At 37.9% G+C, this 25,472-nt stretch overlaps 1 protein-coding gene across 1 annotated transcript; it reads left to right on the plus strand.

Moving 5' to 3' along the window:
* The first annotated feature begins 23,044 nt into the window (after positions 1-23,044).
* On the plus strand, positions 23,045-24,643 carry LOC122732743 (parafibromin-like). Its single transcript, XM_043973104.1, has one exon. It carries the CDS (start codon positions 23,045-23,047, stop codon positions 24,641-24,643), a length of 1,599 nt encoding a protein of 532 aa, XP_043829039.1.
* Positions 24,644-25,472: the final 829 nt, after the last annotated feature.

A 25,472-nucleotide genomic window follows, 5' to 3' on the forward strand; every position in this document is an offset into this window, starting at 1 on the left:
TAGTTTTCTTGCTTTCAGTTTTATTAATTTCTCCTTTAATTTTCAGGATTTCTAAATTTAGTATTTATTTGGAGATTTCTAATTTGTTCTTTTTATAGCTTTTAAAGTTGCATGTCCAATTCTTTGATCTCCTCTATCTCTTTTTTATTCATGTAAGCATTTAGAGCTATAAATTTCCCCCTAAGCACTGTTTTAGCTGCATCCCATAGATTTTGGTATGTTGTCTCATTATTGTCATTTTCTTGGATATAGTTATTGATTGTTTCTATGATTTCTTGTTTGGCCCATTCATTCTTTGGAATGAAATTATTTAGTTTCCAATTGATTTTCATTCTACTTTTCCCTGGCTCTTTCTTACATGTAATTTTTATTGCATCATGATCTGAGAAGGATGCATTTACTATTTCTGCCTTTCTACATTTGACTATGATGTTTTTGTGCCCTAATACATGGTCAATTTTTGAAAATGTGCCATGTACTGCTGAGAAAAAGGTATACTCCTTTCTATCCCCATTCAGTTTTCTCCAGACATCTATCATGTCTAACTTTTCTAGTATTCTATTCACCTCTTACACTTCTTTCTTATTTATTTTATGGTTAGATTTATCTAATTCTGAGAGGGGAAGATTCAGATCCCCCAGTAGTATAGTATTACTGTCTAATTCCTCTTGTAACTCATTTAATTTCTCCTCTAAGAATCTGGATGCTATACCACTTGGTGCATATATGTTTAATATTTATATTACTTCATTATCTATAGTACCTTTTAGCAAGATGTACTTTCCTTCTTTACCTCTTTTAATGAGATCTATTTTTGCCTGTGCTTTGTCTGAGATAAGGATTTCTACCCCTGCTTTTTGTTTTGTTTTGTTTTTTGGGATTTTTTTTTTTTTGCGGGGCAATGGGGGTTAAATGACTTGCCTAGGGTCACACAGCTAGTAAGTGTCAATTGTCTGAGGCCAGCTTTGAACTCAGGTACTCCTGAATCCAGGGCCAGTGCTTTAACCACTGTGCCATTTAGCTGCCCCCTACCCCTGCTTTTTTGACTTTAGCTGATGCATAATATATTCTGCTCCAGCCTTTTAATCTTTACTCTGTGTGTATCTCTCTGCTTCAAATGTGTTTCTTGCAAACAGCATATTGTAGGATTCTGGTTTTTAATCCAATCTGCAATTTGCTTCCATTTTGGGAAATAGTTCATCCCATTCACATTCACAGTTAAAATTACTAACTTTATTTCCCTCCATCTTCTTTTCCACTTTGTACTCTTTTTTTCCTCTTCTTTCCCCCATTCCACTTGACCAGTGTTTTGCTTCTGACCACTGCCTCACTCAATCTGCCCTCCCTTTTTATCAACTGCCTTTCTTTTTTTTGCCCCTTTCCTCACCACTTGTGCTCTCCCTTCTATCAATACCACCCTTTCCCCCCTTCCCCTTTTGTTTCCTTAAAGTGTAAACTAAGTTTATTTATACAAATGGGAGTGTGTTGTATTCCCTCCCTGAACCAAATCTGATGAGAGTAAGGTTCCAACAATGCCCACCCCTCCCTTCTTTCCCTCTGTTGTAATGGTTTCTTTTTGTGCCTCTTCATATGATATCATTAACCCTATTCCACCTCCCCCTTCCTCTCCTCCCCCTAGTCTTCTTCTATTCTGCCCCTTAAGTTTCTTTATATCATCAAGTCAAAGTTGATTTAATAACAATACCTTTACTGAGATACAGATCTCAAGTGTTAAAAGTATTGTCCTCCCTCGTATGGACTCATGCAGTTTAACATCATTGAACAACCCTTTTCTCCCCCTTGTTTACCTCTTTATATTTCTCTAAAGTCTTGTATTTGGAGATCAAATGTTCTTTTCAGTTCTGGTCTCTTTCTCAGGGAGCCTTGGAAGTCCATTATTTTATTGAATGTCAATCTTTTCCTCTGAAAGGGAATGCTCAGTTTTGCTGGGTAGTTGATCATGGGTTTGTAATCCAAGCTCCTTTGTCTTCCTATATATCATATTCCAAGCCCTATGATCCTTTAATGTTGAAGCTACCAGGTCCTGTGCAATCCTGACTGTGTCTCCATGATATTTAAATGGTTTCTTTCTGGCTGCTTGTAGTATTTTCTCCATCACCTGATAATTCTGGAGTTTGGCTACAATATTCTTTGAAGTTTTCCTTTTGGGGTCTCTTTCAGGAGGTGATGGGTAGATTCTTTCAATGATGATTTTATCCTCTGATTCTACAATTTCAGGACAGTTCTCCTTAATAATTTCCTGGAATTTGGTGTCTAGACTCTTTTCTTGATCATGGCTTTCAGGTAGTCCAATAATTCTCAGATTATCTCTCCTGGACCTTTTTTCCAGGTCAGTTCTTTTTCCAATGAAGTATTTCACATTTTATTCTATTTTTTCAGTCTTTTGATTCTGCTCGTCAGATTCTTGTTGTTTCATGGAGTCATCAAGTTACAGCTGCTCAATTCTGGAAGCCATTATCTAAAAAAGAGCCTAGAGAGCATCTTCCAATAAATTGTCATGGACAATTGCCCTGATATTCTAGAAGCAGAAGGTAAAATATTAATCCACTGATTACCTCTTTAAAGAGATCCTAAAATGAAAACTCTCAAGAATATTATAGCCAATTCCAGAGCTCCCTGGTCAAGGACAAAATATTGCAAGCAGACATAAAGAAACCATTCATGGAGCCATAGTCAAGATAACACAAGATCGAGCAGCTTCTACATTAAAGTATCAGCGGGTTTGGGATATGATATTCCATAGGGCAATTGAATTAGGATTACAACCAAAAATTACCTCCCCAGAAAAACAGAGTATAACCCTTCAGGGGAAAAATGGGAATTCAACAAAAGAGAGGATTTTTAGGCATTCTTGATGAAAAGACCCGAGTTGAATAGAAAATTTGACTTTCAAATACAAGACTCTAGAGAAGCATATAAAGTTAAACAGGGAAAAAAGAAATCATAAGGTATATTTAAAGGTTAATCTGTTTACATTCCTACATGGAAAGATGCTACTTGTAACTCAAGAACTTTCTCATTATTAGAGCAGATAAATGGAATATATTTAGACAGAGGATACAGGTGTGACTGTGATGGGATGATATCTTTAAAAAAATAAAAGTAAGCGGAGAGAGGAATGCAGTGGTAGTAACAGAAAGGAAGAGTTGGAATGGGGTAAATTATCTCACATAAAAGAAGTAAGAAAAAGCTTATATAGTAGAGATGAAGATGGTGGAGGTTCTGGAGAGTGAGTGAACTTTACTCTCCTCAGAATTGGTTCAGAGAGGGAATAACATACACATTCAATTGGGTATTGTGATCTATCTTAACCTTCGGGAAAATAGGAGGGGCAAGGGACGGGGCAGTGGTGATAAAAGGGAGGGCAGATTGTGAGAGGGGGCATTCAGAAGGAACAAAATTTTGATGAAGGATATGGTGAAAGGAGATAGAGAATAGAGTAAATGTCATGGGGAGGGAATAGGATGGAGGGAAATACCATTAGCAATAGTAACTGAAAAGTTTTGAAATAAGTTTGCATGACAAAAGTTTCCTTTCTCAAAAACATAGAGAACTGAGTCAAATGTATTAAATAAGACCCATTCCCCAAGTGATAAATGATCAAGAGATATGAACAGTTTTCAGACTAAATAATCAAAGCTAGCTTTAGCCATATGAAAAAAAAATGCTCTGACTCATTAAAGATGCAAGTCATAACAATTTTGGGGTATTATCTCATACCTATTGGATTGGTTAATAGGAGAGCAGAGGAAAACAACATGTTGTTGGGGATGTGGGGAAAAGGAAACCTTAGTGCACTGTTGGTGGAGTTGTGAACTGATTCAAACATTCGGGAGAGCAATTTGGAACTATGGCCAAAGAGCTATAAAATCATGCATGCTCTTTGACCTAGTAATGCCACTACTGGGTGGGAATCCAAAAAGAGATAAAAACCAAAAAGATAAAGGACCTATGTTTACAAAAATATATTTATGCAGCCTTTTTCTGGTGCAAAGAATTTGAAATTGAGGAGATGCCTATAAATTGGGGAATATCTGAACAAATTGTGGAATGAGGTTATGAGGGAACACTATTGTGTTATAAGAAATGATGAGCAGGGGCAGCTAGGTGGTGAAGTGGATAGAGCACCAGCCCTGGATTCAGGAGGACCTGAGTTCAAATCTGGCCCCAGACACTTAACACTTACTAGCTGTGTGACACTGGGCAAGTCACTTAACCCCAATTGTGTCACCAAAAAACAAACAAAAAAAGAAAAGAAAAAAAAGAAATGATGAGCAGGATGCTCTCAGAAAAACATGGAAAGACTTACATGAGCTGATGAAAAGTGAAATGTACTTTATATAAAGTAACAGTAATATTATAAGATGATCAGCTGTGAATGACAGCTATTCTCAGCAATACAATGATCACAGATAACTCTGAAGGAATTATAAAAAAATGTGATACAATCACTAGAGAAAGAACTGACGGTATCTGAATACAAATTAAAGCATATGCTTTTATAGTTTCTTTTTCTCAAGTTTTCTTTGGTCTATTTTCTCTTACAACCTGACTAATATGGAAATGTTTTACATGACTATACATGTATAATTTATATTGAATAACTTGTGTTCTTAAGGGGTAGTGGGGAGGAAGAGAATTTGGAACATAAAGTTTTCAAAATAGATAGTAAACATTGTTTTTACTTGTAATTAGGGTCAAAAACTCTAAATGAATGTTTCTCTGCAAAAAACAAAAACAAAAAAACCCCAAAAACCTAAAGAACATGGAGACATCCATGTCAACTCAGATGATATTTTGCCAAAGAAGCATTGAACAAATAGTTGAGTCATGCAGATTCTTTGTGGAAATGATGAAGCTGTGATGGCAATTCAGAATCATGTATTTGCCATGAGAAATTATAGAAGGTTTATCCTTAAGAAGCCTAATTTTGGGGATCAATTTAGATTATTAAAATAAACAAACAAAAAAACCCAACATTGTCCAACACCTGGCTCCAATGTGTAAAAGTTTAGGATCTACTGAATATTTAATAAGAAATGATCTGGTGGCTGCCATTACACATGAAAACCTCACTGTTTTCAGTTGAGATAATTATGTGAAAGGTCATAGAGAAGCCCACTCCTCCCCCACAAATCCCTGTAGATATCTGAAAACAAAAACAGAAACACCAAAAATTGAAAAATAAAACTAAAAGGAAGCACAAAGATACTCCTTGATCCAGGCAAATAATTGCAGATAACAAGAAAGGTGGGGAGGGGAGCCACACCAGAGAAACCAGTTAAGATACAGTCCATAGTCCTGAAACCAACCTGTCTTTAAAATGAGGGAGCTGGGGCAGGGCGTAGTTCTCAGGACAGTGTAGGGTCCAGTCTAGAAGGAACTGAAAAGATCTTCACCCTGATTGTCAGAATAGAAACAGAAGATACACCACAGGCACCCATAAGAAAAAGGGTGTGGCTATCTCTCCTCCTAATCCTACATGACAATAGAAAACAGGGCCAACTCCACTTCTGTTATCAGCACCAATGTGACTGAATTTGTCTATCACACTGTGGTCTGTCAACCCTGGTAGGGGATGTAAGCAATCTCTGATTTGGGATCCTAAAAGAAGAAAACAATTGTTGATGCCAGAAGCTATAATGGACCACTAGGAGACTGAGATGGTGGGGCTAAATCATGCTGAAGAGCTCGTTTTAATTATGGGGAAGACTTTTGTCTTTTGGAGTATTCATACATTTAAGGGTCACCGAGAGAATCAAATAATGCAAACAAAAGGCCTGAATGTAATTTCATTCTGCTTTTTTTTTTAAGAGAAGAAACTACAAACTGGAAAGAACCAACAAAATTTTTCAAGAAAGAAAGAAAAAAGGAGGGACTTGATATTTCACATAAAGAGGGTGCCAAACAAAAGACAATAAAAACATGGAGGAAGATATGGAAGAATCTCATTATCATCTGAACTTGATAAAGAAATTGTACTTATGCCACATGGGGTTTCGTGCAGAAATACTTTAAGCTCCATAGGGAAACAGGAAGGCATAAGGAAAGATGGGAGGAGGGGAGGATGAGTTGGATCAGAGTTGGGGAGGGAATGGTCAGTGGCAAAATAAACACCTGCTTTTGATTTTTTATTTAATAGGAGTGAATCGAGAGATTAAAAAAAAACACAGGAAATAGACTTTGGGGGTTCTGGATTTGGTGAGGAGAGATGATCATGGGATAAGGAACTAACCAGTCTAGTTTTAGATAATTAGTATTGACCAAATTCTTCCTTTCTCCACCTACTTCTTCCTTGAGAAAAGAAAGTTAAGAAGAGAAGCAAAATGGAGGCTTAAAAGGGGAAATGATGCTGTTTATGATAGAAATGTTTGGTTTCATGTACAATATACTACCCCTAGGCAGAACTATATGGGTCTCCTGGATCACAGCTGATCACTTGGAATACGGATTACTATATATGAGCTGCAGGCCATATATGTATCTGATAGCCAAGGCCACAGCAATTCCCCAGATTCAAAACAAAGATCAAAACAGGTACATACACCCTCTACAAAGGTCAAATGTTTATGAACACCTGGAAGGGGCTATGGTTTAATCAATGGAGAACACTCCTTCCATCAATCTATAGGGTGTCCTTCTAGAACTTAGTCACTTAAAAATGATTGACTGGGGCAGCTAGGTGGCACAGTGGATAAAGCACTGACCCTGGATTCAGAAGGACCTAAGTTCAAATCTGGCCTCAGACACTTGACACTTACTAGCTGTATGACCCTGGGAAAGTCACTTAACCCTGTTTTCCTTAGTTTCCTCATATGTTAAATGAGCTGGTTGTGTAACTAAGTGGTGCAGTGGATAGAGCACTGGCCCTGGATTCAGAAGGACCTGAGTTCAAATCCAACCTCAGACAATTACTAGTTGCACGACCCTGGGCAAGTCACTTAACCCTGTTTTCCTTAGTTTCCTCACATGTTAAATGAGCTGGAAAAGGAAATGGCAAACCATTCTAGGATCCTTGCCAAGAAAATTCCAAATGGGGTCACAAAGAGTGTGATCTGACTCATCAACTAACTGTAACAAAGATAAATCTAGGAACTTGTCTAAAGCATAGAGGTTAAGTGACTTGCCTAGGATCACTCAGCTCAGTAAGTTTCTCAGACTGTATTGGAAACCTGAGTGTAAGTCAACAATCTATCCACAATTCCACAATGTCTTTACTGCTGTCTACACTTTTAAATCATTTAAATTTTATGAAGTATTTCTCACAACAACCCTCTCAGTGATCAGGGCTTAGAATGAAATAGTATGGGGGACAGCTAGGTGGCTCAGTGGATAAAGCACCAGCCCTGGATTCAGGAGGACCTGAGTTCAAATCCAGCCTCAGACACTTGACACTTACTTGCTGTGTGACCCTAGGCAAGTCACTTAGCCCCCATTGCCCTGAAGAAAAAAAAAAAAAGAATGAAATAGTATGAAACAAGCTGCAGAATTGCACTGGGAAAACATTAAGTTCTTTCAGTGATTCTACTTCCTAATGTACAAAGTCATTCCTTGAGACATATTCTTCTGGTAATATTGTTCATCTAGGAATTATAAAAAACTGTTTACTCTGAACAACAAATGTTCTTAGGAAACCAAAATAAGAATAGAGATATACAACTGTTGTGTATCTTGGTGGCCCCGTAAGACCAATTATAACATCTGCAAAAAGGAGTACAAAAGGCATCATCCAGGAAACATGTAAACAGAAAATGATATAGGTTACTCATGTGACAAAGATGAAGGATAATGGAGGGTCATCCCCCTTACTGCATGGTACCTAGGGTGTTCAAATGTGTAGAGAAGTCTCTGGCGGAGAGCAGAGCTAGGAATGCTCACTCCCTTTAATAGATAGGCGAATCTAGGAGCCTCTCTCTCTCTCTCTCTCTCTCTCTCTCTCTCTCTCTCTCTCTCTCTCTCTCTCTCTCTCTCTACCAAATTCTTATTCTCCTTAATGAATGCTTAAAAGTCTAACTCTTGCTAAAGCTTATAATTTATTGGCGACCACTCATTAGAGATTTTATTTAGTTTAGCTAGAATTTTAGCCCTAACACGATGAAGCTTACTATCCACCCCCATAGAAAGAACTGATAAAAAGAGCACTTGTGGATTGTACATATATAACTTTGTTGCTGTCTTGTGGAGGGGGGAGGAAAGGGAGGGAGGGAGGGAGAAAAATTTGGAACTCTAAATCTTATGAAAATGAATGTTGAAAACTACCCTTACATCTAACTGGAAAAAATAAAATAAATGTTTGGAAAGAAAGAAAGAAAGAAAGAAAGAAAGAAAAAAAGAAAGAAAGAAAGGAAGGAAGGAAGGAAGGAAGGAAGGAAGGAAGGAAGGAAGGAAGGAAGGAAGGAAGGAAGGAAGGAAGGAAGGAAGGAAGGAAGGAAGGAAGGAAGGAAGGAAGGAAGGAAGGAAGGAAGGAAGGAAGGAAGGAAGAAAAGTGCTAGGAGTTCATGAATAGGGTTATGAACACAAAGTAGTTCTGAAAGCAATGGTGAAGTCTACCTTGCTTTTGACTACTGTTCCTTTAATTCTAGGGGGGGAAATGCATTGCACATAATTTCTACAGGGAACAGAAGAGTGACAGGTATCTTTGCAAACTGCAGCAAGGAGTCAATCAGAGATGAAGTAGAGATTGTGGGAAATTCTTGGAAGTGAATGTCTTTTGGCAGACCATATGCAATCCTAATATGTCTGCTAACCTAAAGTCTGGCTTTGCAAACTGACTTTTGGACATCTACAACTGGAATTCTCATAAATATCTTAATCTCAATACATCTCAACTGAACTCATATTTTCTCTCTTCTTCCTAAACTCTCCATTATGGTTGAGGGCATCGCCACTTTGCCAGTCGTCCAGGTTTATGACTTTGGTGCATACCACACTCCTCATTTTTTCTCAATACATTCCTCTTCCCCATCCAATTGGTTGCCAAGGTCTATTGATTTTACCTCATCATAACATATCTCAAATAGTGACTTATCCCCTCTCACACTATTATCACCCTGTTTCAGACTCTCACCCGATTATGCTTGAATTACTGTAATAGCCTGCTCGCCATCACTTAAAAATCCAATTCACTGCAAGTCATGACATCACCTTGATATCATGGTCCTCTTCAAGAATAAAGAACAAATAATAACAACTGTAATAGCCTGCTGCTTGATCTGTATCAAGGATTAAGACACTCTTCCATCTTCCACACAACTATAAAAATGATTTTACCTCTGATCATCACTGACCCCCCCAACCACCATCAATAACACCACACCTACTTTTATTAGTGACTCCTGTATCAAATGTTATTCTGAGAGACAAAGTTCTGAGCATAATTACTTGATTTATTAATTATGTTAACAATAATCAATAAAGTGAAGTCACTGTTATTTCTTGGTTACCAAAGACTCCACATGAGTGTCACAGGGCCCTTTAAATCCATGTGTACTGGGGCAGCTAGGTGGTGCAGTGGATAAAGCACCGGTTCCTGGATTCAGGTAAATCTAGCCTCAGACACTTGACACTTACGAGCTGTGTGACCCTGGGCAAGTCACTTAACCCCCATTGCCCCACAAAAAAAAAAAAATCCAGGTGTACCTTCCTTCAGATTAACCTGCCAATTCATCCTAGAGACCACCCCTGACCAGTTTGAAACAACCCTCATTAGTAGATAGATTGGCCTTCAAGTGAGGTTGATTACATCCCTTTCTGACACTCCGGGAATACCAATTACTCCAGCAATCTTGACCCAATCAGATATTCATTGGTTTGGTCTCTCCTTTGTAGAACCAGGTCACCCCAAATTTTGGTGAAGGAAAAGCAAAGACACAAGACACAAGAGTCATCTCAGGGAGGTATTAGTTCAAACAGGCTTCTTTTATGGGATTAACAAACCAAGGGGTCCCACCCAAACAAGTTAAAGAGCCGATGCCTTTGGGGCTGGGAGTGATTACCTTAATTACAAACTTCAGAAACTGCCAGCTTTGTATAGGAAATAGATGGATTCACCTCAAGATATCAGCTATTAAATAAAACAATCCAATATTAATCTTACAAACTCTCTAACATCTCTTAGTTCAATTATATAATCCTCAAATTTTCAAAGCCCTTACTAAACAGTCTCTCATCTCTCCAATCTTCTTATAAATTATAATTCCCTTCCCCCACACACTTACCTACTCTGTGTTCCAGTGACACTGTTCTCCTTGTTCATTGAACAAGAAATCCCATCTCTTTGGCTCTGAACGTTTTCTTTGGCTGTCCCCGTCTAGAATGCTCTTACTCCCCAACTCTGCCAACAGACTTCCCAGGCTTCTTTCAAGTACCAGGTAAATACCCACCTTTCAAAAGAAGCCTTTTAGGATGCTTCCCCCCCTACATTTAACAGAGCAGTGTATGACTCTGGAGAAGAGAGTTAAGCTGATTAAAACTTCAGCCTCACATAAATCCAACCCATGAGCATGTCAAAACTCCTTTGCAGGGAAGTCATTGGTCCTCTTCAAGAACAAAGAATGAACCGCAAAAGCACTGGGTGTGGCACATTGTAGGCACTTGATAAGTACTTAACTGATTGAGTGGAAGCCCTCTATCCTTTGGTTCTTAAAGGGGACTTGCTTGCAGACCCTGGAATATAAAGTAGGAGAAAGGGAGAAACATTCTTGATGTGGATAGCATGGTCATCAATAAAAGCATAGAGATTAGAGCAAAACTAAAATAAAGGGCAGGAATAGAATTTATTATGTAAAAAAACCCAGATATAGTAATCATAATCTCTACAGTGTTAAAGTTAAAAGAGATTAATCAAAAGAAAAAACTGGAGACACTGCAGTATGTCGGCAATAGTATTCAATAATGTTTTAGACTTGGGAGGGAGGGGGAGACACTTAGGTATTCCTCAACAAAGAATTAAAGTCTTACACACAGTACAGTTAGATTTTTTTTTTTAATTTAGTGCTAGGGTAGGTTACCCAGAGGGAAGTCGAAGACTTTGCTTCAAAGGTAGGAGAGCTTAGAAACATTCTCCTCCCAGAGGTTGGTGTGGGAAAAGCCTGGATTCTTGTCATATTCCTAAGAATCCAGGGGGATTTCTTTTAAATGATAGTCCTGACCTTTGGGGTTATCTTTGTCTCCTAGCTCTGGTCAGGTAGTAGTCAAGCCTAATTGACTTTTCCTGCAATAGAATTTTATCTCCCCTTACTTTTTAGGTGACATGGGGCTTAGGACATATCGAAGACTATTAAAGTTTAAACTGGCCAACTAGATATCAGGATAGACACACCTAAGAGGTAAGGGGAGGCAAAATTCTATAGCAGGAAAGTCAGTTAGCCAAGGCTACTACTTGAGCTAGGAGACAGATAACTCCAAAAGTCAGGACTATCATTCCAAAAAAAACCCGAAAATCCCCTTGACTCTCAGGAATCTTTCTCAACTCCACCCCCAAAAGGAACTTTCCATTTTCAGGTGGTCACCCCAATCTACTATAAAAGCTTTGGCCTTTCTTCTGTAGGAAGAGAAAGCTGTCTTTGAGCCATCTCCTCCCCTTGAGGATAACTCTTCAACTTCCCTCTCTGTCACATTCTCTAGCTCCCAATAAAGAACCCTTTTAATCCTAATAGGACTGTGAGGGAGAGTGTAATTCTTTCCAGTGGAATACCTAAGGACCCCCTCCACCTAATTGTGGATATCTAGTTGGTCAATCTAAACTTAAATAGTTTCTTGATTCCTTAATATGTATGTCCTGTTATCTGGTCATGTGGTCGTCTTTGGAATTGCTTCTCACTGGAGAAACTTCTTTTGATTTATCCTAAGCCCTATGTCAAGACCATTTAAAATAACTTGTCACTATAAAATACCTGAGTGTATACCTGCCAAAACAGTCACATGAACTATATGAAAGTAAACATCAAACACTTTTTGTACAAATAAACTTAGATCCAAATAACTGAAGTAATATTTATTTGTTGATGGGTAGATAAAGCCAATATATATATATATATATATATATATATATATATATATATATATATATATATATATATATATATATATATATATTTATTTATTTTGGTGAGGCAATTGGGGTTAAGTGACTTGCCCAGGGTCACACAGCTAGTAAGTGTTAAGTGTCTGAGACTGGATTTGAACTCAGGTCCTTCTGAATCCAAGGCCAGTGCTCTATCTACTGAGCCACCTAGCTGCCCCCAATATAATTTTTAAAATGAAAATTTTACCTAACTAATCTTTCTATTCAATGTGATCCCTATCAAGCTATACACACACACACACACACACACACACACACACACACACACACACACACTCACTGAGTTTAAAATAATCATAAAATTCATTTGGAAGAACCAAAGGTCAGGAACTTCAAAGAAAGCAGGGTAGGGAAAGGATGTGAATTAAGCAGATTCAGTAGTATCAGAACTACATTATAAGGTGAAAACATTGTTGAAGTGTAAAATGGATAATTTCAATTAGTTAAATTTACTTTTTTGGTTTGTTTAAATAATATCTATGTAGCCCAAGAATTCAGAGAATACAGGAAATTGGAGGGCAGGGGGGAAACTTTCAAAGACAAACTCTCAGGATGTGATTGGGTTGGAATATCATAGTCATGTAGGAAATGATAAGCTGGTTGATCTAGAAAAAAACACAGGAAGACTTGGAGCTATGAAGGAAGATGCTATCCACCCTCAGAGAAGCAGATGACAGGTGGAAAAAAGATTAGTACAGTATTACATATATGTATATGAGTGCATGTGTGTGTATATAGGCATATGTTTATAGATATCAATGTGTGTGTCCACTTTGTAGGCTTCTTTGGGGTTGGGGGTGTGCAGATAAAGTAAAAAGTACACAGCAAAGAACAAAAGAACACCAATAAGGAAGCAAAGGAAAACTGGGCAGCTTTAAAAATAATGCATAATATTTATTGTATAGGTTTTCTTAAAATGGAAATTGATTTGTTTATATTGAATCTTCTCTTATGTTCTGCTATGCACATGGCAAAGTTTTTTCTTTTTTCTTTTCATCACATGACCTCCCAATGTCTTGGTCCTCTTAGAGAACAAACACAAACAACAGCAAGCCGCTTAAACATAGGGAGGTGATTTCATGACTTGCAGTGAATTGGATTTAAATGAGGGAGGGCTGTGCAAGGTCACCAAAGTAATTTTCTCTTTCAGAGTCATCTGGTTTTATTGGCAACATATACACCAGAATGACTAGAGATGGCCTTGGATGTTTAAGGTAATTGAGGTTAAGTGACTTGCCCAGGGTCACACATCTAGTAAGTATCTGAGGAGAGATTTGACCTCAGGTCCTCTCAACTTCACAGCCAGTGCTCTGTCCACCGCCCCTCCATAATACAGTCATGTAGGAAAATATGGCCAGCTCATTGGCATTGTGTTCTCTGCAGTACATTTAAATGTTTTGTACTTTGGTTCAAGAAAGTACCTCAGTTTCTGTAACTTATCTAGTCAAGTGATCTCAGAATCTTCTGAAAACAATTTGCTAAAAGGATAGAACTTTGGAAGACCTTTGGATTTAGAGGTTCTTGTCTACAGAGGTGAGGAAAAATCATTTTCCTGCTACCTTCTTTAAAATGGCATTCTTACCTAACTAATCTTTTTATTCAGTCATCTCAATCAAATTATATTTACATACGTATGTGTGTGTATACACATTTTACTGAGTTAAAAAATAAAAACAAAATTCATTTGGAAGAACAAAAGTTCAAGAACTTCAAGAAACCAGGGTGGGGAAAGGATGTAAAGGAAGTAGATTTAACAGTATCAGACCTTAAACTCTATTGTAAGGTGAAAGCATTGTTGAAGTATAAAATAGATAATTTCAATTATTTTGAATTAAATTTTTTCTTGTTTAAATAAAACCTATGTAGCCCAAGAATGAAAGGAATGTAGGAAATTGTTCTACTTCATGAGCTTTCATCCAGCCTTTTGGGAAGAGGCTAGAGAAGCCTTTGCTGTTGTTGTTGCTGTTGCTGTTGTTGTTGTTGTTATTGTTGTTGTTTGGGTTTTGTTTTGAAGTGGAACAAGGGGCATAGTGGGTAGATGAGTAGTGCAGTAGTTTAAGTGCTGCCAGGCTTGGAGTCAGGAAAACTCACCTGAGTTCAAATCCTGCCCCTAGGCAAGTTACATAATCCTTTTTGCCTCAGTTTCCTCATCTGTAAAACTTGAGGAGGAAATGGCAAACCACTCCAGTATCTTTGTCAAGAAAATCTCAGATGGGGTAATGAATAATGTGAGACAACTGAACATCAACAAAGGAGCATGGTGGACTTGGATTCAGGAAGACAAGTTTGAATCCTCACTCAAAAAATTATTAACTCTTGTTACATGAGGCAAACCATTTAAAGTCTGTCAATCTCACTTTACTCACCTGTAAAGTGTGGCTAATAATAGCATCTACCTCACAAGATTGTAAGAAGCATCAAATGAGATAATATAACTGCTATTAATATAAAAAAGAAAAAAAGATTATATCTTTGTAATGCTAAGTAATGTTAAGTGTAGCAAGCTTTTGGAATTTAATTCCTTTACAAAAAAGAGTTAGACTCCAGCTGCAAGGAATCCTGGGAAATGTAATTTCAAAGAGACTATTGTTTGTATCTGCCCTGGGAAAGCCTCATATTATCAGGAGTAGTGAGTCTTTCATTGAATTCAATGAAGCCAACAGTGCCTTGGAATGGGGGTTGGGGGGGGGGGGGAAGAAGAACACCAGAGGAAGATTCTGAACTCAGGATCCTAATGGAATTCAAAAGAAAGAGGACAAAGTAATTTCTAATGAAAATTGAGAGACTAGGAAGAATAGAGATGAGGAGTGGCAACTGCCTATTAGGCTGCGCAGGGGGTTGACTGCTCTACAGGGTTGTCCCAATTTATTTACACATGAGAATGTGTGTCACTCACAGTGTGAAATACAGCCTCCCCTTCCTTTTTCCTCTGACTGAGTGGAGCAGAAGTTGATTCCAAAGCTTACTATGTCCTGTCAAGTTACCTTTTGTAAGTTTCTGTCTAAAATTAATTGCATTTTTTTGCAAGGTAGTTAAAATCTAAATGTTCCTAATTACTTTCCTGAGATATGGTTTTATATTTATAAACAAAAGTGCTGGGAAAGAGAAATACAGGGAATGTCTGATGAAATACACAGCCAAAACAAGACAAAGATTTAAATAATAGTGTCACCACTCTTCTGGTGGTGTGTGTGTGTGTGGGGGGAGGTGGGGATTTAGGTGACCCAGTGAAGAGAGCCCTAGGCCTAGAGTCAGGAAGACCTGAGCTTAAATCCTGTCTTATTAGTGTCTCACAGACAATTATTAGCAATGTGACCTGAGCAAGTAACTTAACTTCTGCCTCAGTTTCTTAAAATGTAAAAGGAGAATAGTAATAGTGTCTATATCCCAGGGTTGTTGTGAGGACCAAGTGAAATAATAATTGAAAGTGCTTAGCACAGTGCCTGGAACAAAGTAAATACCATTAATGTTAGTAATTTCTTCTTATTGTTGTTACTATTACTACTACCACTGTTGTTTTAATCAATTTATGGTATTGTTGTTTGTTTTTTAAATCCCAAAGCAAGGTAAACGTACACTTAGGACTTTTTTTTAAGCCTCCAGTTAAGGCAACACAATGACTACTGTTCTCTGATGAGGGAGGTTAAGTGTACTTGAAGTGTGCAATCCTCCCCTTGGATTCATTGTTCTCCTGTAAAGCCTGCACCATTTATAGGTAAAGAGATTTCAAATAAAACTCAAGTAGATGCTAAAGAGCAAAAAACACTAACAATAGCAGCTGTTAAAGAAAAAAGAACCAGGGACATTAGCCAGTTCCCACTTGATAATCCTACTAATCAGTTACATGCCTTGGGACTCAGTCTTTGTAAATTATTGGGAGATGGAAATTGCCTTTTTAGGGCTCTGGGGGATCACCTGGAAGGCCACCCTAGGAATCATCTCAGATACAGACAAGAATTTGCTTCTTATATGCTTAAGCATAGAACTGATTTTGAGTCTTTTATGGTGAATGACCCTCATTTTGAAGAATATGTTGCTGAATTGAGACAACCAGGTATGTGGGGTGGCAATGATATGATTGTAGCTTTTGCTAAACATAACCTGCTGAATGTAATCATTCATTAGTTGAATATGCCCCTATGGCAAATCCGTGGTACAGACAAAGCCGATGCTAAAGAACTCCACATTTTCTACCATAGAGAACATTATGACAGCATTAGAAAAATCAATGACAATTTGGAAACCCCTGCCACTTTGGCATACAGAGAATTGGGAAACCAGTAAAAACAATGTGGTGTACCCCAAATTCTAGCAGCTGAAATACTTTAACTTTAACATGCTTTTCCTTCTACAGGTAAACTGCTGAAGCACATGGTCTTATTTTCTTGCCTACCTAAATCTCACCCACCCTTCCCCCTCCCCCTACTTAACCTTTGCTCCTTGAAACTGTCTTTTTGTTTGTTTGGTTTTTGAAAGGCATTGGAAAGGCTTGAATTTACCACATACTTAAGTTTCCTCATGAGCACAAAAGGATACTTAGCAAACCCTTTGCTCTTTTGTTTTTTGTTTGGGGTTTTGGTTTTGTTTTGATTTCAACTTTTGTTTCTTTTGTTTTCTTTTTAACTCCATCTTTTAAACTGAGTGAATTTCAAAGACATTTTAAGTATACACTGCAGGGCCATTGGGCCTCAGAACCTATCACAATTTTGTTTTTTTGAAAGAACCATGAGTTTGTTCATGGGATTATGTTTTAAAAAATAAAATAAAATAAAATAAAAAATAAAAAGGGTTTATTGAAACCTATTGCTTGATTTATCAATGGACATATTGAATATTGAGTCATTTCTTTTTGATAAATTTTTTATCACTTTAAGTATCTGTTATTGTCATACTACATAGAGAATTCATATATAAGAGAGTGTATTTACTTGCTCAAAGAAGATTATGTAATAATGTCTAATATTATCAGCTTTTACATTCATTTATCATTTATGTAATTATACTCTGAGTATAGATTGGAATCATCACATGTATAACAAGTATATCCTCAGTTATGCTGCATGGCCTGCATTTTTACCACCATACTGTCTTTGGTAAAATTAATATAAGATTTATGAATTGTATAAACTTATCATTTCAGAGACTAACTGCTCTTACTGTGAGCTTTAATGTATGCTATGGAGAGAATATATGTACAAGAGGAGAGACAAGTACACGTAAGTACATGGTTTGCTTTTATGATGGCAACTATCTAGACCACAATTGCTGGACAGAGTCCAGTTTCTTCCTCTCTCCCTCCTAAAATAACCTTGTCTAACTTAACCTGTTTTCTTTTTCTTTTACTCAGTCTGATGGCATGGTCAGAATCCATCCACCTGTGGCCTAGAACAATTGCTGGATGTCTCAAAACCATGAGATGTGGTATGATAACCTTTCCATAACATTTTCAGGTATCATGAACACATTACTAAATTTGGCTTTGATCCAAACACATGGTGGTAAGAAGTGTTATAGATTGCATAGCTACCTCAACCCTGTATTATATAAAGGAGGGGAATGTAATGGAATGTATTAATTTGATCATTGACAATGCTATGCTAATATTTAGTAAAAATCCAGCTTTCCAGACCAGAGTCCAGTTTTCTCCTGGTGACATCTTACCACTCCAAGAAGACAAGAGCTCAGAGACTTTATATGAACAGTTTTCTTTTGTTGTTGTTTTTTTTCTCCTTCTGTTATTACATACACCATCTGTAACATGTAGTGTCTACAGAGGCCCTCCCTTTGCAAGACCAATGTCAAAGCATTGTGTTCATGAGGGACCACCCCTCTGGACAAAACTTTTCTCTCTCCCTTTTCTATATTGTTATTTACATATTGTTTGTTAGCATAGGGTGTGTTTCATCAAAGAACACCCTGTTCCTAGAAGAAACAAAGTGGGGAATGTGTCAAGATAATGGAATGTGATAGATGAAATTTAGCAGATATTCAAGGGTCCACCTGGAGACTGAGTTAAACTGATTGAATTGGATAAGGCAGCTGACTGTTGACTGATGACTAGTTTGTAAGCACATCTGGCTGGTACTTAAGAAAGTAATTGTTCTCAGAAGCTAGCAACTTTGAACTTTGACCACCTTTGGCCCAGTGAACCAGTCAGCTTGAAGAACCTCCCATTTCTGGGAGGTGAACAGGAAGAAGGAAGCAGACACTGTTGAGAGAGCTGGGCCTTTTTGGATGGGAGAAATCAGCATGGTGGCAGTTGACTTCAGAAGTGGGAGCTTAGGAAGTTTAGGATTGCCAGGTTATGAGAAATCTGTTCTCAATCTTTTTCTTTCTTTTACTGTCTTTCAATAAACCCTTAAAAAACCTAAACTCATTTATCAGTAATTTTAGTCAGTTTCCCCAAAAAACTGGGGAGGGGGGGACAGATTAGAACCCCCATTTAGAAATTTAAATTACACAGTAGTTGTTCCCCAGATTGCCTAGCAATGAGAGATGTACTTTAGGAAGAGAAGTGTCCTTACTCCAAAGAAGGTCTTTGGACAGAGAGATTATTGTTGTTATTTGTCCATTGTTCTTGAAGAGGAACATGACATCAGGCTCCCAAAATCATTAGTTATTAATAATAATTTATCTCATTATGAAGTAAAAATATAACAAATTCCAACAATATAGGTAAGGGAAATAACCAGAATTCCAGTCAACTCTAGCTTTTCTTTCATATATAAGACCTTAAGATCATAGGTTTAGAGCTTGAAAAGAATTTAGAAGGCCACTGAGTACAATTACTCATTTTATAAGTGAAGAAACTGGGGTTCAGGGAGGTTAAATGATTTGGTCAAAGTTATATAGCTAGTTAGTGTCTGAGGCAGGAATTTTAGATCTTTCATTTCTATTTCCTATATTATATCACTGGCCCCAACATTTCAAAAACTATAGAACCCTTGAAAATGAAATTCCTGTTTTGGAAACTGAGATAAAAAAAATCACCCTACCTAAAGGTATGTGATTATTGTGAGGAAACAACTTTTATTATTCTTTTATGAATTCAGAAATGACATTGGATGATTTCCCCTGAAATGACTGTCCTTAGGCAAAGAAAGAAACCTTATTGAATGAAAAGTGAATTAGAAAAAGCCTGAAGTACTATTTTTTATGCTCATTACCTTATAGTCCCATAAATTAAGTATAACTCCACTTTCATATGGTTTTCATGACTCATTATTCTTCCAAACTAACCCCCTAAATGACAAAAAGCCACTACAGGAACTTAAATTAACACACTGATATGTAGTGCTATGAAAGCTTGAAATGGAAGTTAGGAATTCTATTTGTGTTTTACCCTTGTGAAAAGAAAATAATAATGATGATTGAATTAGGGATTTTATTAGGGTCATTCTTCTAGATCTATTGGAAGCTAAAAGCATTAGCTACCTACTTATTTGGTACTTAGAAATAGCTTTTGGGCCTAGATTCTCAGATAAATGGTTTCTAGGTTTAAATTGAACTTTTCTGAGATTATCAATAGTCCTGTCCAACATATGCTGGTTCATAATTAGCTTTCAGTAGTGGGTGAAGGGATTTCACTGAGAAAGACACAGGATACCCTATGAAGTTTTGTTGTTGCTTATTGTTTTAAAACTGAATGTTCAGGGGCAGCTAGGTGGCACAGTGGATAGAGCCCCAGCCCTGGATTCAGGAGGACTTGAGTTCAAATCCGACCTCAGACATTTAACACTTACTATCTGTGTGGCCCTGGGGCAAGTAACTTAACTCCAATTGCCTCACCAAAAAACCAAATCAACAACAACAGCAACAACAAAAACCCGAATGCTCTAATTCTCTTATACATTGTGGATCATTTGCACTTATCTTTGTTCTCACAGATCTAGAATTGGAATGGACCTTACAGGTCATCTGTTTCAACTCCTTGATTTTACCAAATCTTACACTGATGTTAAGTATCAGGGAAGAGATTTCCACCCAGGTCCTCCAAAGCTGAATATAGTTCACTTTTCTCTGGATAACGTTCTAATCATTTAAAGGACAGACCATCCCTGCACTCCCCCACACACACATACACACATAGTGTTGCTTTTGTTTTGTTTTGCTTTTTTTTTTAGCAACAAACATTTATTTTTTCCAGTTACATGTAATGGTAGTTTTCAACATTCATTTTCATAAGATTTAGAGTTCCAAATTTTTCTCCCTTTCTTCCTCCTCCACAAGATCGAAACCAGGTGTGATGTTTAAAATCTAAATTGTGGTCTCCTTAAATTAGAAGCTTCAGCACGAGTCTTTGGGCATTAAACGTTTATGAAAGTATACAGGCATTAACATGGAGTTAAGAAAAGGTCTATCTAGCCCAGAGTTCCATCCTGGTTAGGTTCTTCCTCAAGTCCTCTGCCATGAGCCTCCTTTAATCAGGAACTCACCAGCAAGCTAATTGTGGAAGCTTTTTATAGGTCTGGAACAGAGGTGATCCTTACACACTGCTTCAAGCTGATTGGTTGGCATCATCCAAATCCATTGCTTTTGAAGGTGTTCTCAAGTTGATTTCACAGGCTAGCTTCTGAGAACAATACCGTCTTAAGGGCTAGCCAGGTGTGATTACAATCCAGTTAACTTGAAGTGGGCTAATCAGCAGTTAATCACTCTCACTTGATTCAATCAGTCTAGATTAATCTCCAGGTGGGTCTTTGAGTATCTGCTAAATCTCATTATTTCATCACACAGGTTATAGATGTACAATCAACAAGTGTTCTTTTATCAGTTCTTTCTATAGGGGTGTATAGTAAGCTTCCTCATTAGTTCCTTGGGATTGTCTTGGATCATTGCCTTTCTGAGAAGAGTCAAGTCATTCACACTTGCTCATTGAACAATACTGCTGTCAATATACACAATGTCTTCCCAGCTCCACTCATTTCACCATACATGGATCTTCATTAGTCTTTCCAGGTTTTTTCTGGGATCATCCTGTTTGTCATTTCCTATAGAACAAGACCATTCCACTACAATCATATAGCAGAGCTTTTTTCCATCATTCCTCAACTGATGGACATTCCCTTGCTTCTCAATTCTTAGCCTCCACCAAGAGTTGCTATAAATATTTTTTGTACAATTTTCCCCCCTTTTCTCTTTTTCATGATTACTATTGTTAACTGTATCCCTTCCATTCTATTTCCTTCCCCAAAGTATTTATTCTATTATCTATCTCCTTTCATCATATTACTCTCCAAAACAGATTTGCTTCTGTCTGTCTGATGTTTTTTGGGGAAATACCTCTATCTCTATTTTTACCTCTATGATATCTATCTCTGTATCTATCGCTATATCTGTATCTATATCTATATCTAAATCTATAGCTACCTCCATCTCCATCTCCATGTACCTCTACCTCTATACCTAAATCTCTGTCTATATCCATATCCATATCTAGAACTAGAGCTAGTATATCTATCTATCTATATTAGATAAAGATAGGGATAGATATAGATGTAGATCTAGGGAAAGAGACAGAGACAGAGACAGAGATAGAGCTATTTTCCAAGAATCATATTACATATTGTAATCTTGTAATTTCTGGTTTACACTCTCATCCTTACCTGTGAGGGGTACCAAATTTCTGGTAGCTACAAATATAGTTATTCTTCCCTATCCTAGAACTTTGACCAGGGATGCTTAGGTCAAGCCTTAGTAAATCGAGCAAATATTGCCCAGATGGAATTTTAACTGGAAACTGGAAATAAACAATGGAGTTATCCAAACAGCATTAGGTCTTACAAGTACTGCTAGCACAGGAGTCCCTCTGGAATGTCTTTCTAATCAGTTGGCTAATCCCCTAATGTCAATTACTAATATAAGGAAACTGACATCACTTGAACCCAATCACCACAGGCCTGGGCCTCTTTCCTTGATCAAACTGTTGCTGTGGGAACCAATGCTGGCCTGACTTGCCCAGGTGTGAACACCATTGTGAACACTTAGGCCCATTACTAGATTTAAATACAAACATGAGAATCCATGTATGTGAGAACTCCCCCAGAGTAGACACTAGGAATACTATCAGGCTTTAGGAATTCACACATTGGAGACAGAATGAGGGGAGGGTATAAATTAGGGAAGCCCTATAAAAGAGGCTAACAAGTTACTCCTGTAATCTTGCTTGCAGAGGGAGCTCAGAGGAAAGAGCTAGGTAAGTTTCCCTTGGGCAAATTTTTCTCCTCTGTACATTCAGAAAACTCAATTATCTCAGTTCAGAAAATGGATTTGATTTGATTTGATTTTTTTAGCAACAAACATTTATTTTATTTTTTCCAGTCCCATGGAAGGGTAGTTTTCAACATTCCTTTTCATAAGATTTAGAGTTTCAAATTTTTCTCCCTCCCTCCCTCCCTTTCCTCCCCCCATCCAGCAGGTTATATATGTACAATCCACAAGTGTTCTTTTTATCAGTTCTTTCTGTGGGGGTGCATAGTAGGCTTCCTCACTAGTTACTTGGGATTGTCTTGGATCATTGCATTGCTGAGAGGAGTTAAGTCATTCACACTCGCTCATTGAACAATACTGCTGTCACTGTGCATAATGTCCTCCCAGCTCTGCTCACCTCACTAGACATGGATGTTCATTAGTGTCTCCAGGTTTTTCTGGGATCATCCTGTCTGTCATTTCCTGTAGCACAAGAGCATTCCACTACAATCATATAGCAGAGCTTTTTCCATCATTCCTCAATTGATGGACATTCCCTTGATTCTCAATTCTTAGCCTCCACCAAGAGTTGCTATAAATATTTTTTGTACAATTGTTCCCCCTTTTCTCTTTTTCATGATTACCATTGTTAACTGTTTCCCTTCCATCCTACTCCCTCCCCCGTGATATTGATTCTATTTTCCATCTTCTTTCATCCTATCACTCTTCAAAAGGGATTTGCTGGGGAAGATGGCGGACGTGCTGAGTGTCCTGTGCCAGTACAACATCCAGAAGAAGGAGATCGTGGTGAAGGGGGACGAGGTGATCTTCGGCAAGTTCTCCTGGCCCAAGAACGTCAAAACCAACTATGTGATTTGGGGCACTGTGAAGGAAGGCCAACCCAGAGAGTACTACACTTTGGATTCTATCTTGTTCCTGCTTAATAATGTACAACTTTCTCATCCTGTGTATGTCCGGCGTGCAGTAACTGAAAACATTCCTGTGGTTAGAAGACCTGATAGAAAAGATTTACTTGCATATCTAAATGGTGAAACGTCAACATCTGCAAGTATCGACAGAAGTGCACCCCTTGAAATAGGCCTTCAACGATCCACACAAGTAAAAAGAGCAGCAGATGAGATATTAGCAGGGGCAAAGAAACCACGCATTGAGGATGAAGAGTGTGTGCGGCTTGATAAGGAGCGATTGGCTGCTCTCTTGGAGGGTCACAAGGAAGGGATTGTACAGACAGCAAAGATTAGGTCCTTATCTGAGGCTATGTCTGTGGAAAAAATTGCAGCAATCAAAGCTAAAATTATGGCCAAGAAAAGGTCTACTATCAAGAATAATTTAGATCATGACATAACTGCACTTAAACAAAGGAGTTTTGTTGATGCTGAGGTAGATGTGACCCGAGATATTGTGAGTCGAGAGAGAGTATGGAGGACAAGAACTACTATTCTGCAAAGCACAGGAAAGAATATTGCCAAGAATATTTTGGCAATTCTTCAATCGGTAAAAGCCAGGGAGGAAGAACATGCACCTGAGCAGAGGCCTGCACCTAATAATACAGCACCTGTGGATCCCACATTGTGGAATGAGCCACCTATTCCAGCTGCCTACAACAGATATGATCAGGAAAGATTCAAAGGAAAAGAAGAAATGGAAGGCTTCAAAATTGATACAATGTGCACCTACCATGGAATGACTCTAAAGTCTGTAACAGAGGGCACATCAGCTCGAAAGACTCAAACTCCAGCTGCACAGCCAGTACCAAGACCAGTTTCCCAAGCAAGACCTCCTCCAAACCAGAAAAAAGGATCTCAGACACCCATTATTATTATTCCAGCAACCACCACCTCTTTAATAACCATGCTTAATGCAAAAGACCTTCTCCAGGACCTAAAGTTTGTCCCATCAGGTGAGAAGAAAAAACAAGGCTGCCAACGAGAAAATGAAACACTCATCCAGAGAAGAAAAGATCAGATGCAGCCTGGGGGTACTGCCATAAGTGGAACAGTTCCCTATCGAGTAGTAGATCAGCCTCTCAAACTGATGCCTCAAGACTGGGATCGCGTTGTGGCAGTTTTTGTACAGGGCCCCGCATGGCAGTTCAAAGGTTGGCCATGGCTCTTACCCGATGGATCACCAGTTAACATATTTGCTAAAATTAAAGCCTTCCATCTAAAGAATGATGAAGTACGCCTAGATCCAAATGTACAGAAATGGGATGTAACAGTATTAGAATTAAGCTATCACAAACGTCATTTGGACAGACCAGTGTTTCTACGTTTTTGGCAAACGTTGGACAGGTACATGGTGAAGCATAAATCCCATTTGAGATTCTGAGTTATGAGGAATTACTTGCCTACCTACCATTTTCGCCTAGGAATTTGGATTAAGAAGCACAAAACTGCTCCATTCTGGGGACTCTGAGGCTCTTGATTTATAAATTTGTCAAGAACTTTACAAATGAAGGTCACAAATGAATCTTTTTTTTTTTTTCCTGAGGCCTTATTTGATGCTTCATGCTGTGACAGGTTGATATCTGTCATCATTATAAGCAAAGGTTTTTGGCTTACAATTACTTTTTAAAAATAATAACATTGTATGTTTTGATAGATCTTTTCTCCATTGGTTAAATTAGCATCACTTAAGTTGTGTTCCTTCCTAGAAGATAAATGCAGCTTACATGTGTGTATATATAGATGTAATGAGACTCTTAGCCACTCTGCTTCTGATTTTCTGACTGTTTCCATTGCTCCATTGTTTTATGTTTTGAAAATACTGTGTTGTTAATGATATTAAATCTGAGTCCTAGAATTTGAAAAACTAAGCAAAGTGAAGTGACTATTTTGAGTGAATCAAAATGTCAGCATGTATATGTACTATATATTCTGTTAGTCTTTGTTTTAAAAGGGATAATAAAAAATCAAGAACCATCCTTGGGCTGTGGCTGATCTGTTCAATCTAAGAAATCTTTATTATGGGAACATTTAATGAATGTTCATTCTTCCCACTGACTTCAGTGACCAAAACTTAGAATGTTTATAACGGCATGTACTGGAGTACCTTTCTTAATGGAAGTCCTAAACCCACAGATTAAATAGGTCAATGCATTTTGACAAAAAAAGGGATTTGCTTCTGTCTGTCCCCTCCCCCACTCTGCCCTTCCTTC

Source organism: Dromiciops gliroides, chromosome 6 (genome assembly GCF_019393635.1).
Source record: "Dromiciops gliroides isolate mDroGli1 chromosome 6, mDroGli1.pri, whole genome shotgun sequence".
NCBI lineage: Eukaryota > Metazoa > Chordata > Mammalia > Microbiotheria > Microbiotheriidae > Dromiciops > Dromiciops gliroides.